This window comes from Notamacropus eugenii, chromosome 3 (assembly GCF_028372415.1).
Source record: "Notamacropus eugenii isolate mMacEug1 chromosome 3, mMacEug1.pri_v2, whole genome shotgun sequence".
NCBI lineage: Eukaryota > Metazoa > Chordata > Mammalia > Diprotodontia > Macropodidae > Notamacropus > Notamacropus eugenii.
The window spans coordinates 421,231,170-421,247,429 of record NC_092874.1 but is presented as its reverse complement, the minus strand read 5'-3'; the positions used below and the strand labels follow the sequence as shown (position 1 = coordinate 421,247,429).

Here is a 16,260-nt window from a genome sequence, read left to right as displayed (position 1 = left end):
TAGCATTTAAACAGTATTTTCATTTCATTTAACAATAAAAATCCAATCCCAAACAGCACCAGCAGGTGTAAAGATGCTACGCATTATTGTTATTGTTCGTTGTTATAACAACCATTCTTACCTCATTCATATGCCCAGGTAGAATTTGTGTGTGGAGTCCTGGGATTAGGAAATGTGGTCATTAGCACCTAGTCCCTCTGTCAGATGCCCATACCTGTGGCCAAGGTCCTTAGGCCATGTAACCATTAAGAAGTAGAAAAAATAGAGTTCATCAAATGCTCTACCATTTATGACATATATGGTATATTTATGACATACCATATATGACAAAGGGACAAAAGATGACAGGATAAATAGAGATCTTAGGGATCATAGGTACAGAATTAGAGAGGACCTCATAGGTCATCTGGTCTAACCCCTTGATTTTATAAATGAATAATGCACACTAAAATTTGTATGGAATATATGAATAACATTACCCTATTGGAATAATATTATCATATGAATAACATTAGTAGTATTGTCCTAATTTTACACATGAGAACACTGAACTTCCAATAAAGTGAAATTGCCCAAGGTCACACTAGTTGACCTATGATTTGAACCAGACCCATTGCTCATTCTGCTGTCCCATGTAGCATGGTGTGGTTTAAGAAAGTGGTGGGTCTAGATTCACATTCTGTCTTTGCCACTTACTAATTTTGTGGTCTTGGTCAAGTCACTTAATGTCTCTGCACCTGAGTTTCCTCATCCGTTAACAAATGAGGGAGCTGGACTAGGTGGCTTTTGTAGTTCCTTTCAGCACTAGAACTTTGATTTTGTGATCCCTGCATTCCATTTTAACTAATAGGTTCTACCCCATTCTCATCAAACTCTTACTATAAATCTGCTAAGTGATGGTTAGCCCGTCCAACATGAACCCATCCGTAGAGCACAGAAGGTCATCATTCTACACTTGTCCATTTGGTCCATGAAAATCCTTGGTCCCAGTTTATACTGAAGGGGAAACCACAAGAAACTGATATGCCTTCAACATGATTGAGGTTGGCAGTCACTGATGGAATATAGCTGATTCTTTGGTAGTGGTAGCAATTGGAAAAATATGTCCATTGTATGTTTGGCTATAACAACTTATTAAGCTATCTGCTATCTCTTAGACGAAGAGTTGCAGTCTGCGTAAGTGGAGAGAGGACTCATGCTGAGGAAATCAATTGCAGACTTTGAAGTGCTATACTAAATTTGCACAGTACCTAACAATTTTCCATATCCGTTATCTCATTTGATTCTGTCAGCTCTCCAAGGGCCATGACTGAGTGTTCTACTTCTTTTGTAAGTAGAAAGGCCAAATATCTCTCATGCGCTGGGCACATAGTTCAATTCAACAAATATTTTTAAGCACCTGTTATGTACCATTTACTGTGCTAGGTACCGGCAATACAATGACAAAAACAAAATAATCCTTGCTCTCTAGAAACTTATGTTCTACTGGGAGGATACAGCTTGTACATAGAGAAATAAAGTGAATATACAATATACAAAGTAATTCAAGGGGTAAAGAGGTCAAGAAGAAAAAAGAGATTCTATACATGCCAAAAACGTTGAAAGCAACCCTTCTTTCAGTAGGAAAAGAAACAATAATTGTCCATCCATTGTGGAATAACTAAACAATTTGTGATACATTAATGAAATTATACTATGCTGTAAGAAATGATGAAGATGGTAAATACAGAGAGGCTGGAAAGACTTGTGTCAACTCATGCAAAGGGAAGGAAGCTGAACCAGGAACACACACACACACACGCACACACAGGATGACTACAACAGTGGAAAGAAAAGAACAAAAAAAAGCAATCAAAATTAAATATTGCATAATTATAATAACCCAAAGAAGAGATATTTATTTACTTCCTTTGAATCATGAGTGTGAAACACTGAACGTAACATCAGACTTTTTCAATATATTGGTTAGTTTGGGCGAGCCTTTTTTTCTTCCTTTCTAATAGTCTCCATTATAAGAGATGGTACCTTGGAAAGATATGTGAGAAATACAGTGGGAACTATAGATGATGTAAAAACACAAAATATTCATAAAATGTATTTTTTTTTAAGTAATTTCTAAGGGAACACTAGCCACTGAGGGGGGATTGGGAAAGGCCTCATGGAGGAAGGATTACGTAGGCTGAGCTTTAAAGGGAGCTATGAGTTCACAGATTGATCACCCACTATCAAAAAAATTCTGAGAAGAAAGAGTAAAACATTGTCTATCTTCTTAAGCGGCTTGTTCTTCTTCCCAAAACATAATTGATACTAATGAGTTTCTCCTGGCAAGATACTATATCCATGTGAAGTCCAAGGATTAGCCCAGCTAAATATGGACTGGAACCCATGACTTTTTTCAGCCACAACAATTCATAAAGACAATCTAGGGCCCATTATCAGTGTCTTAATCCAGGGCTACCCCAGGGACAGGAACTGTCTTCCATAACCAGCCAAGATCTAGAATCTGAGCTCACCACAGTTCGATGTCTACCTTGAGGATTAACTTTCATTTTTGAAAAAGGTAACCAGGTAGTGTGAAGATCAAATGAGATAAGAAGTCCAAAGAAACCAAGTGATTTTTACGTTCTTTTTTTCACTTCACTTTGACTTCAAGGTCACATAGTAAGTAGCAGAGTCTGGATGTGAACCCAGATCCTCTGATTCCAAGTCAAATCATCTCTCTGTCACACCATATTACACAACCTTCTTGGCCAGTACTTCTCTGAGACAGGGATTGCTTTACGTTAAAGGACTTGTAGGTATAAATTCATCTGTAACAACTTCAGGAAGCTGCTATTTCATCTGAATAGGAAATTCGCAGGGAGAAACTATCAATGTGACTATGCAACGTAGAGTCATATAGCCAATATGTATCAAAGGTAGGACTTGAACCCAGGTCTTTCCTTCTGCGACAACATTCCTGTATCTACCACACCATGATGCCTGCCAAATCCACTTAGGCCAGGATATTATAACTTTTAGAATCATTTAAACGGGCCATAGGAAGTTGTGCAAGCCAAGACTGTAGGTAGTTCTCCACCCTACCAAACATTACAAGTCTCCAAATTCTCAGTTGATTTGTTCTTGTTTCAGGTCTATGAGCCACTCCTCAAAAGGTATGCTGAGTTGGAGCAGCAAATTGTCCTGCAGTCTCGTGCACCAACCAACTGAAAAGCGGGTTCCTTAGAAGCTGCCGTAGAATTGCCATGAATGTTAAAAAGAAGAATCAACATATTTTGAAATTTCCTGAGATTTCTCCTGTTTCATCCTCTGGTTAATCAAGCTTAATGAACAGAGGTCCAATTCAACAGTCTCCTCTTCCAGAAAGCTGCCTTTCACCACTCTGGTCTACACTGAGCCCTCCTCTGACCTCAGAACAAACCTGATTGTGCACTGCTGTTGACTGTTGTCTGTTTCATTGATGAGTCTTGTCTCCCCAACTAGACTGTGATCACCTTAAAGAAAGGGACCAGATTCCAATGTCTTACAAAAATGTTGTTAATAGATTTTAGCTAAACTCCCTGATAAAGTACATTTCCTAAACAGTGTTAACAAGGAACATAGTTTCACCTAAGCTTTCGCCAAAGTGGTTCACAAAGTTAGGTGGAATACATGTATCACTTGTATCCCGTGTGTTTTCAAGCCTGAGCACTCATCAAGGACTCACAAAAATGAATTGAAACTAAAATAAAAATAATTATGATTTAAACATGCAGCCCTTTAAAATTTACGCAGCACTTCGTGTGTCTTACCTCATTTGAGTTTCACAGTAAAATACATATGAAAAGTATCATTATGTCCATTCAATGGATGAAGAAACTGAGAATCAACTAGGAAGTATGAGACAGGACTTGAACCCAGGTCTTCCTCACTCTTCTAGCTACCAGGCCATGCCTTATTCAAAATCTGGGTCACAGCAGTTATTACAAGCAAGAGTCAGGTCAGCGATTGGTACAGACACAGCAGATAATGGAATAAAGGGTCCGCTAATCATTATCAGGAAAGTCCTAGCAGGAGAGATTAAAGACCTCATCTTTGAGAGACAGAACAGGGTAAGAGATGCTAGTAGATAAAGTCACTGGGAAACTGGTACAAGGCAGGAACTTGTCCCTTGAGACCTGGATGTGTCAAGTGTTTTGTAGTGAAAGGACCCCAAGATTTTGGAGTCAAAATACTTGGATTTGAATGCTATCTCAGCTATATAATACTACTATGTGACCTTGAGCAAAGTACTTTCTCTCTTAAGTCCAGTTTCCTTATCTGTAAAAAATAGGTGAAAGGGGTTGGTTTTCCTAGCTCAGAAGTGTCAACTCCAAAGGCCTAGCAAAACTCTGGATGCCTTGTAACCAGACTAAGATGTAATTGGGAAATGTTTAACAAAATCAATAAAAATACAATACATCATTGATCACATTCATTTGTGGCTTTCTGAGTCAACAGGTGCCCAGAGGAATCTATTTCTATTTGAGTTCCATTTCTAGTTGAGTTTTCATCCCATTGGCCTAGATGATCTCCAGGATCTGTGGCAGCTTTGACATTCTGTAATGCTGTGCCATTTTAGAATGGACATTGGTGAGCGAACTTGTAATCTCATGAATCACCCACCCAACAAAGATGGATCTTAGTGTAGTGAAAAGAGTACTGGTTCTGGAACCAGGGCACCTGGGTTTGAATTCTGGCACTGCTTCTCAATATTATAGGGTGTTGGGCAAATCACTCACCCTCTCTGAGCTAGATTATTTGAGAATCAGGCATGGTTCACTTGGACAGGGATAGGCCATTATGCCAGGGCCAGAGCTGTGCCTCAGGCTTCCTTGCCTTTGGGTGTTGGAGACCATAGCCTTGAAAATCATAATGAACATAAAATAACTGAAAAAAAGTTGATCAGCATCTACTGTTCTATAAAACGAGGTAGCTTGTATTAGGTCAGGGATTCTTAACTTGGTGACCATGACCTTGTTTTTGAAAATATATTTTGGTAACTGTCTCAATATAATTGGTTTTTGTTTTTCATCATATCTATTTCATGCCTTTAAAAATACTGTTCTGAGAAGAGGTCCCTTGCCTTCTCCAACTACCAGAGGGATCCATGATACAAGAAAGGATAAGTTATCTAAAATTCTCTAGATCACTAAGATTCCTTTCAGTTCTAATGGATGATCCTGAGTCATGCAGAAGTTACCCAGAAGCCAAGGTGATCCAAGTGGACACAGATATCAATGGATTTGTCCTTGCCTCGAGATCCAGCTCAGAGTTCATGTTTAAGAAAATCAACGGAATTGGCAGGGTCCTTTCTGGTCATGATCGAGAATTAAGCATTTGTCATCACATTGAACAGATATGGGGTTTTTTAACTTGATGGTGCATCCATGATACAATGGTAAGAGCACTAAGTTTGGATTCAGACCTGGTGTCAAAGAGACTTGAGTGCTAATTCCCGATTCTACCACCTAAGTTTGAATCCTGACTGTAACATTGCTTCTTTCTACTGTGGCCAAATTTCCCCATCTCCCTGCACCTGTCTATAAAATGAGGGGTTGGCCAAAGCCTCTAAGTGTCCTCCCAGCTTTACATCTATGATCCTGTTAAGGCACAGAAATGTTTTTTAATTTTGTTGTTTTGCCTAGACCTGGAATTTCATTGGTCTAGCCTCTTGCTTCAGTTGCTGTTGCTACCATTGTCACTATCATCATGATCCAGTTCTTCTTGGATTCACATGCAGCAATGTGATTGGGATGTATCTGGCTCAGGACTGAGAAATTCCAAACTTGGCCTAAAAGCTTGAAGATATTAAAAAAAAAAATTGTAGATGCCAAGAAGAAACCCCCTAGCCTTTACTGCCAACGTATAGTAATGTCATCTGAATGCTTTCCTGTTTAAAACAAAACCTACCACAGTGATCCTTTCCACATCATGTCCTTCCCCACTGTAGTTTCAACATATCATGGGTCAGCATAAGAAATTAAATGGAAATTTTTGAGGAGTTTTGTTGGAAACCACAGATAACACGTGAAGATCATCGGATGACAGAAAAAGTTTAGGAACTCAGAAATGCATAAAATATACATATGAATGTAGTATTATACATAAATATAGTAAAATATAGTGTTGTATAATATCAACCAAAATTTTATAATAAGGTGCTGTAAACACCCCCATAAAAGAAAAATTCAGACTTCTTTTTTAGTGTAAAGGGAGGGCCAAAATTTTTTATGCAGATTTTCTAGATCATGGGGGTGCCACACCCCTAACTCCTAGATATAGGAGGAATAACTGTATTCTACCCTGCAGGACAGGATGACTTTCTTAACCCTGAGACACACTGAGCTGCCTTTAAGCTAAAATAAATCCACAACACCAAAACTCCCCTTATTACTTCTCCTGGATGCCTCTGACCCCTCTACCTACTTGGGAGATTCTGAGACTTAAATCATGGTGTTTGACTAGGAACTGCTAGTTTTGATTCCCCTTACCTTTTTAATTGTGACTTTCTAGTAATTGGAGAGTCTCTGTTGAAAGACTTCCTCTCCCACTGCAGATCAGCTCCTTCTCTGAGAGGCCATGTGATTTTTCCCAGGATCATATGTGCAATATGTGTCAAAGGTAGGTTTTGAATTTGGATCTTCCTGTTTTGGAGGCCAGACCGCTGCTCTCTGTGTTTTGATGCTTTATCATAGGGAGGGAAACAATATAAAGGTGTCTTATCTTAGTAAATAAGGTCATCTAGGCATGTTGTAAAGTTAATTTCTATATATAGAATTATATTTTTCATTTTGACTTTCATTTAAAAATGGGGATTTTGCTCCTCTGGAAACAGTTTGACCCTAACCCCTGAGAACAGTCCCCATCATCACGATAACAGTATCTGGTATCTGTCCAACACGGGAGTTTTTGACCTGTTTGCTGTCCCAGACCCCTTTGGCAGTCCACGGAAGTCTAGGCACCCCTTCTCCGAATGCCTACATTCCTAATCAAAGGAAATACTAGCTTTCAGCTTGAGGTTAGTGAAAATAAAGATGTAATATTTTCCTGTCCAAGTTCTGCTAATGAGATACTTAACCTAAAAGTCAGACACCATGAATGCGATGTGCCTATAATTATCTTCATATTTGCCCCCATGGCTTACAGAGGGAAGAGAAAAATAACAATCTACAGTAACATATCTGAGAAAACCCCAGACAGAACCAACACCTGCCTTGCAGACCGTGCCTTAGTGGGCTCCAGCCCACGGCAGGCAGCCAGTGTTTTTGACTGCCTAGAGTTTATGGAAGCCACTCGATAAAGGAGGGACGAAGGGAGAGAAGAGAAAGGAGATGGAGGGGGGAATGAAAAGGAAGAAAAGACAGCAGGGAAAGAGGGGAGAAATGGAGGAGAGAAGGGAGGAAGAGGGAAAGTAAGAGGGAGAAACTAATCTGCACTGAAGTGAAAAAGAGACACACCTACGAGGCAATGATTTTAAATGGGCAGAACTCATTTACTGAAAGACAGTCAAGGGAGCCTGAAAATTATATGAAGTGAGTCTTTGGGTGCTGGCTATTAGATCAGTTCACCCTCTGTGTTCTAAGGAACAGTGTGGTACAGTGGAGAATATCCTGGGTCTGAAACTAGGGGAGCAGGATTCGGATCTCAGCTCTGCTGTGGCATCTATGGTACCTTGGACGATTGTCTTTTCTCTCTGTGTTCCCATTTCTCCCCCCTCAAAAATGGAGTGAATGGACAAAAGGGTCCCTAAGATCCCTTACAGGTGCTATTATCCTATGCTTGAGTTATATAATTGTAAATTTCTAAATAATGAAGTAAACCTTCATATTTGCTATTGATGAAGAAAGACAAATATTGCAAAAATCAGGGAACTCTTTGCCTTCTCTCCTTCCTGACCTGACAGGCAATGATGCAAAGCTTTCCCATGTTAGGAAAGGCCAGAGCTTCTTTGCTTTACAGCTTAGGTTGGGGAATGGAGTTGGGAAAGGAGCCCTATGGTAGTAAGCAAATTGTCACTCATATAGCAGGATATTTTCTCTCTGGACTGATCCTTCTGTAGCTGAATGTGGGTGGGAACCTTGAGAGAGTAATATTGACTAGAGGATTCAATAAGAGATGAATACTAATTCTAAGATTAATTCTCATCAGCTTGATTAATGGAGAACCTGTGATCTCAAAGCCTTGATTCAAAATCTGCCTTGGATACACACAGGCAGTGTGGTCCTGGGCAAGTCACTTGCCCAGATTATAGATTTAGAGCAAAAAGAGACCTTAGAAGTCATGAAGTCCAATCTCTCATTTTATAGATGAGAAAAAGTGAAACCCCAAAAAGTTAAGTGATTTGCCTAGGGTCCCCAGAGGAGAGAAGTGTCTATGATGGGTATTGAACCCAGGTCTTCCAGGTTCCAGCTCCAATACCTTACCATCACACCATGCAATCTTGGCCTTAGCTTCCCAACTGGTAAAATAGGCATAAAAATAGCACCACATAGGATTGTGGTGAGGCACAAATGAGATACTTTGTGTAAAGCAACCAATTCCAGATCAACCTCTGTAAACCTTCAGTCCCAAACAATACTTTCCATCAATTCCATGGCAGAGTAAAAGAGCTGTGGCCAAAACTTCAGTTAAAAACTCACTTTTTAATGGCGATTTCTATGTAGCACTTTCCTCAGAACAATCCTGTGAATGAGATTGTGCAGATTCTTATCCTAATTTTATAAATGGATAAACTAGGATGAGAGAGAAAAAGACATAGAGAGGAGAGAGACAGAGACAGAAAGGTAGACAGAGACAGAGTGACAGAGAGAGGAGAAAGAGAGGGAGAGAGGGGAGAGAGGACAGAGACAGAGAGAGGAGAGAGACAAAGAGACAGAAATGGAGGTAAAATAACTTGCCTAAGATCCTACAGAGTTTAAGTAGTCAAGCTGGGTCTTGTGACTCAGTGTTGTGCCTGACATGGCCAGTTAAAAAATAAAGAGGATTGAAGAGGATTCATCACTAAAACAACACTGATTTACAGGCTTCCATCTATTACGATGTTCAATCCTTGGTGATATTCACCTTGAAGTTTGTGGAAGAATGTGTGATCAAATGGCCATATGAGACTCCAGGGAGCTAGCAGCAATACAGAAGAAGCCAGGGTCAAATAAATGAGTGAGTGAGTGAGTAAGCCACTGAGTGCTTTTTCATGTTCAACTTTGTGTTGGGTTTTTTTTGTAGCCCCAGCTGCTCACCCTCTGGGAAAGGTGATCAGGAAGCTGTGAGTGTCCTTGGTTTCCCAGATATGTGAGTTAGGGGGAGGGGAGGCTCCAGTTTGGTTTTGTGCTACCTTGAACTCTGATCATTGACTGCCAAAATAGAGAACCTAAGCAGTGGTGAGGCAATCTCACTTTCAGTCTTGATCTTCCCATTTGAGTTTAATTCGTAGAGGAGTTGGGGCCAGCAAGAGGCAGCAGAGAGAGAGAGAGAGAGAGAAAGAGAGAGAGAGAGAGAGAGAGAGGGGGGGGGGGGCAAGGGCTCTAAGGAAACTGCAGTTTTCCAGTGGCATAGCTATGATAGACCCATGCATTCTGGCCCATCCAAATCCTAGTCTCATCCTCATTCTCCTTTGACTCTCCTTTTCACTTTACTATCTAATAGAGATCAGGGCAGCTATGATAGTGGTGGGGTAACCCAGAGCTCATGTTCTGGAAGTGATCTTCACTATGTCAGCATTGGGGGTAGTGATGACCAAAAGCCTTGGTAGACCTGATGGATAAATCGGTGCATTACTAAGCCTCTACTAGATATGAAAGTGGAAAGAAGAGCCAAGGGAGAACTGAATGAGTTGCTAAAGGCTGAAACTGAGATGTGCCTTATCCCTGTTCATCCCTTAAGGATACTCACCTACAAACATGGGGGAATCTGATATCTGTATTCAAATATTTTAAGGGCTGTCACATGGAAGAAGGACTGGGCTTGTTCTGTGGTCCTTTAGAGGACAGAACCAGAAGAAATGCATACAAGTTGCAATGAGGCCAACAAGGCTTGATGTCAGGAAAATCCTTCCTAACAATTTGCACTGTATCAATAGGTGGTATGTAGGTGTCCCCTCCTTGGCAGTCTTTAAGCAAAAGCTGAATGATCATTTGTCAGGGATGTGATGGTGGGAGACTCCTTTCAGATGCCTGTTAGACAAGATGACCATTAAGCTGACTTCCATCTTTTAACCTCTGTGATATAGAGTTATAAGGGACCCCAAATATATATAGTCCAACTCCTTCATTTTAAAGATGAGGAAACTGAGACCCAGAGAGGTTGGAATTGTCCAAGATCATTCAGGTAATAAGGAAGATTCTGATCTTCTAACTCCAAATTTAGCATTTTGTAGATACATGACCACTTCTACAATGAGCGATGCTACAACTATGCCAAAGGGGGCACAAGTGCTGTGAGGGCCCCCTTGGGTCAGTAAGTTCCCCAGCTGTTTCATAGAAGCCATGGAACCCACAAATGCCTGAGCAAGTTCAGAACCTTAGACAGCTCTTAATTGCTATCAACTAGTAACAATAGCATGTATTTATATAACTTTGTATGGCTTACAGAACCCTTTTCTCATCATGACAATGTCCACGATAACTTATTCAACCACTAAGTTCCCAATGAAGTCACAAGGGTGTGGATGGAGAAGTGAGATCATGGCCTTTTGAGGATAGCATATCCTTTATCCAGTGATGTATAGTTGTCAAAACTTTTCTGGGCCTCAGATCCCATCTGTAAAGTAAGGCAGTTGGATAAAATGATCTCTAAACTCTTTTCCAATTCTAATGTTGTGGAAACCATGAAAAGAGGAACTTGTGGGCTCAAGAAGAACCCTACTTCTCACACAAAGGACTAGTGTCAAAGACCCAACTAAAAGGAAAGCAGAAGACACAGAGGAAGAGAGGTGAAGGAGAAGCAGTGACAGTCATACCAGTAAGAACTGTCATCAGGGTGCAAATGATTCTTTTCCCCACCTTAGGGCAGCAGCCCCCCAAAAGAGCAACCAGAACTGTGACTCAAGGCTAGTAATTTAACCAAGTCACTTCTTTCCACATTTGGAGGTGAGGGAGATAAATTATTATTAAGAAGTATGATGGGCATCATGTGAAACAGGGTGTTCTTTGCCCAAAATACTATATCAAGTGTCTTTCCTCTCCTGTCTACTCATGTGTACCATGAACCTGAATTCTCAAATCTGTATTCTCTAGGAGAGTGGGGATATTTTTCAGGATCTGAGGATAGTTAAAAGGCACTGGAACACTAGTCTTATTCAATCAAAGATAGAGAAATGTGAGTGATTTTTTTTAACATATTACTTCATCTAATTCCATTCAGTTCAGTTTATCAGGCATGTATTAAAGTCTTACTATATGGTAGGTACTGAGGAAACAATTAAAAATATGAAACTAGTTCCTTCCCCTAAGGAGCTTATATTCTACTAGGAGGATACAACTTACATACAGATGTGTGTGACATAGGTACATTGTACACCACAAACATATATTGTCAAGCACAGATACTATCACAGAATTGTATACCAAAGACAGATTTTTTCACCCAGAAACCCACCTGATATGAGATATGGGTAATATCTCATAGGAATCTGAGTGACCCTAGGAAAGTCACTTGACTTAAAACTCAGTTTCCTCGTCTGCTAAATGGGATGAACAATAGCACCCAGCTCACAGGGTTGTTGTGAGGATCAAATGAGATATTACATGTAAAGCACTTTGTAAATCTTAAAGAATTATATAAATACTAGTTATAATACCATCATCTTTTAACCCATTCTTTCCCATTCTATCCCCCTTTTCACAAATAAGAAAACTGAGATCCAAGGAAGAAAAGTGGATTGCCCAAGGTTGGACAAGTAAGTAGAAGAGTTAGGAATCAGGTCCAACTTCTTTGCCTCCGACAGCATACTGTCTGGTTTGGTCTTCATAATCCCTAAGCGCTTTTGCTCATTCCTCAAATCATTCCCAGCTAAATACTGTTGGGAAGATGACTACTTAGCAAAAGCAGCCTGATCTCAAATTTCTCGTAGGAAAAGGTCCCCAAAGAAAATCAAATGTACTACATTATTCAATAGTCCAGCCTGCCTCTTCATTGAGAGTAGAAATAGGTTCAATCAGGTTTGGTTATAAAATAGAAAATGAATGACATTTGAGCAGATCAATTATTTAATTCACACAGAAGGCTCTCAATAAGGGTTCCTCTATTAATGCAAATGAAATCTCGGTAACTTAAGGATTTGGAGAGCTGTCCAGGGCACTGAGAAATGGTGACTTGCCCAATGTCACATCACCAATACATATCCAAGGCAGAACTCAAACTCAATTCTTTCTGATTCTGAGGCCAGTTCTTAACTACTACACTATATTATAATCATTCTGAAATATAGTATGATAAAAGCTGAGAGCGCAAAGTTAATCCTTCAGAGAGATGAGTTGAGAGACTCTAATGGGAAAATAGCCAACATCCAGTCCCAGTGGAGAGGTGCCAAGGCAGAGACTCTGGGTCCACACTTCCAAAATACAGAATTGCAATGGGAAGGGACTCGAACCTTACAGAGCTATCTTCCTTAATTAGATAATTCCACCATTATTACAATCAAGAACCTCTTGAGCTCTATTGGGTTCCAGCATAGCTCAATACAAAACTTGTTGACTCAGAAATCAGAGGACCTGAGTTCAAATCTCAAATCAGCCATTAGTAAACTTGATCAAGGCATAAAGCTTCTCTGGGCTCATTTTCCTCATTTGTAAAATGAGGAAGCTGGAATAAATGACCTTTAAGTTCCTTTGTCTCTTTTACTATATTATCCCCAATTCCTGATGGAAACATGCTATGAAAATGAGAGTGAGAAACCACAGTGTGGCCTGATAGAAAGTTGCATCCTTCATCATCAGTCTTCAATGTCTTTGGAAAGGGTATGTCTTTTGGAAAGGTCTTGATTGGCAGATGCTTTATCATGTCATCAGAGGAGCCAGCTTAAAGGAATAGGTTCCATAACCTAATGGCTTCCATTTGACATCAACAAGAACCAACTTTTGGCTTTAAAAGAGACTGACAGACAGAGACAGAAAAACAGAGAAAGGCTATTTTCATTGTGATCTACACATTTCCTAGAAGTGTCTGGCTTCTCCAAATCTCTTGACAACATCTTTTACACACCACCATTTTTAGGATTACTTGGCCCCTGATCATTTAGAAAAAGGAAGGAGTCTGGCTCAAGTAGAACAAGTGAACTTTCTGACCCTACAACAATAGCTCACATTTCTGTAATTCTTACAAAGGCATTTTCTTCACAACCCTGTGATGACATCGGTCATGCAAGTATCATTTAGCCCCATTTTATAGATGATAAAATTGAGGCAAAGGGAGATCAGGTGACCTGCCCACAGTCATAGAGCTAGCAAGTGTTAGGAACTGGATTCAAACCCAAATCTACAAATCCAGTGCTCTGCTATGCCACACTCCTACTTGGGAGCTCACACTCTGTTTACTTGTCTTTCTTTTAGCCTGTCCTTGGCAAACTAAATTAATTTTGTCCCTAGCAATCTGTCTTCCTGGGACACTGGGACAAGGAACAAGGTTTAATTAGCACTTTAAAGTGGGTAGCCTTGAAGTTGATGATATTCAATAAAGAAAAATTGTTTTAACCTCATTCACACTTTTCAATTTACTGACTAGAGGTCCTCTGCAACAAGTGAAGGGGGTGGAACTAAGGAAGATTGACTGAAGCAGCTCAGAGGAGAGCACAGGAGTTATAGACAGGACAAAGGAGTTCAGAGATGTCCTGACCCCACCACTAACAAAAATAGATGACTACAGAGGCCCTGGCAGGCTAGAGTGGGGTTCAGAATAAGAGATATGCAACACTGGACATGAAATTGACCACTGTTAGGACTTGAGCCCATATCCTGAGCTCCATTATAACCACTCACAGTCAATGGCTGGCATGGTGACTGATTCCCCCATTTCCAATTTCTTCAACTCTTTGCATTCTTTTGAATGGATACCTGTACCCCAGTCTTCTGGTTTCTACTTTGATTACTTCTACAATTTCTGGATTTCATAGGAGTGGCTGGAAGAAGTACCATGAACTCCTGCCCATCCCCACAACTCCTTTAAAAGATCTAAACAATGCACCCAACCAAATCCTGTTGAGGAAATCCGATAAATAATGATAGTGAATCATTTTTCCAGACTAGGCCAAAAGTGGAAGACAGAGATCCACTCTAGGGGTCTAGCTAGGGATAGTTTTAGGGAGCATTCCAGGGCAGGAAGAAGTTGTGCATCATGACAAAATGAGGTCCCAGACCCAGAAAAAGGGGCCTAATCTTGTTCGGGCACAGGAATAAGTGAAAACTGGCAGCTCTGTTTATCAGATCCAAGGGTCACAGATCCAGGGTAGACTGAGGAAGAGACCTGTGTTTGGGGTGGCATTCCAGGGAGAGAAGCATTTTCAGGACCCTAGGCTGTGTACTGAGCAAGGAGCAAGTTCAGAAGCAAACAGCAGCTGTGTGGCTTGGACAACAAGAGTGGAATAGGATCTCAGTTCCAATCTGAAGATCCAGCAGGATCTTAGTCCACTCTGAAGTGTGCAGAGATATAATCAGGTCAGGAATTCCAGAACAAAGGAGAACTTACATTTCTGTTACTCTGAAACAGCAGAGCTCTCCAGATGGCTTTTCAAATAGCTTTTGAGTACAGCAGCAGTCTACTGGAACTCCAAATGGGGCAAGATAAGAGATGTGTTTCTCAGACACAAAACCAGGTTGGTAACTTCTAGATCTCAGTCCAGGAGGCAGAAATCAGAATTTTCCCTACATCAAACAACTTTGGGAGGGTGGAAAACTTGTAGTTCCCCAGCTTGAGTTGAAATTCTGGAAATAATTCTAGAATAATACAACACTAAATGTAGCACACACATCCCCACACACCTCCCTCCCAAGAAGCAGCAGCATCAGCCCAGACTTCCCCTTTAAAAGCATGTGAAACCCAACCCTAACATAAAGCCCAAAGGCAAAAAGAATGCTGGAAGAAGGAACAAACAAATAAAGAATCCCTCGAGCTCAAGACATGATCCCAGAAAAAAAGAGAATAACTCCAAGTACAAGCAAAGCCTCAAAGAAAAACACAGCTTGGGCACAAGTTCAACTACAATTCCTGGAAGAGACGATGCAAGAATTTTAAAAATGAGTTTAAACTGTTTTTACAAATGAAATGAGTGCTAGAGGAAAAAAAATGGAAAATAAATGAGAGCTATGAAAGAAAGAATTGGAAAGAGAACTAATAACTTGGCATACGAGGTATAAAACCATGCCCAAGACACAAACTTTCTAAAATTAGCATGGACCAAATAGAAGCTAATGACTCTAGAAGACAAGAAACATTAAAATGAAGTTAAAAGACAGGAAAAAATAGAAGAAAATATATGGTATCTCATAGCAAAACAATTAAACTGGATCGTTGAACATTGAAAAGATCAAAGATAAAATTTAAGAATAATTGTATTACCAGAAAGCCAAGAACCCCACCCCCAATAAAGCCTACATAGCATATTTCAAGGAACCATAAAAGATAACTGCCCAGATCTCTTAGAACCAGAGGGCAAAATAGAAATAGAAATGGTCACTTCCTGAAAAAAAAAACCAAAATGAAAATTTCCAGGCACATTATAGCCCAAATCCAGAGTTTATAGGTCAAATAAAAAAAATACTGCAGGTACCAGAAAGAAAATTCATGTACTGAGGAGTCGCAGTCAGAATTAAACATCAGCCACCACCATCAAAGAGCAGAAAACTTTAAATACAATATCCAGAGGTCAAAAAATATAAGCTTACAACTAAGAATAACTTACCCAGAAAAACATAATTCTAGGGAGGAGAAAATGGACCTTCAATGAAACAGATGATTTCTAAGCATTCCTGACAAAAAGACCAGAGTTGCATGGAAACTTTGAGGTATAAACCCTGGAGTCAAGAGTACCATAAAAAGATAAACATGAATAAACAATCCTAAGGGACTAAACAAGGATAAACTGTTTAAATCTGATTGGGAGAGACTAAATACATGTATATCCTCACACTCCTTTCATCATGAGGTATCATAGCAAGAATCTAACTACACAGCTCTTAGCACAGTTCCTGGTACATAGCAGGGGGTTATAAATGCTAATTGACCCACTGACAGAGAGCCTGGTAGTGAGTG

General features: G+C 40.0%; 1 protein-coding gene across 3 annotated transcripts in view; it reads left to right on the top strand.

Moving 5' to 3' along the window:
- XYLB (xylulokinase) overlaps positions 1-4,452 on the top strand; it is a 240,423-nt gene extending 235,971 nt beyond the window's left edge. For 2 of the 3 annotated variants that reach the window (XM_072598208.1, XM_072598209.1), the window contains one exon: positions 3,133-4,452. In XM_072598208.1, coding sequence (XP_072454309.1) covers positions 3,133-3,210 — 78 coding nt within the window. In that variant the 3' untranslated portion in view covers positions 3,211-4,452. The remainder of the gene's footprint in view (positions 1-3,132) is intronic. The other variant, XM_072598207.1, reaches the window with a different exon arrangement.
- Positions 4,453-16,260: the final 11,808 nt, after the last annotated feature.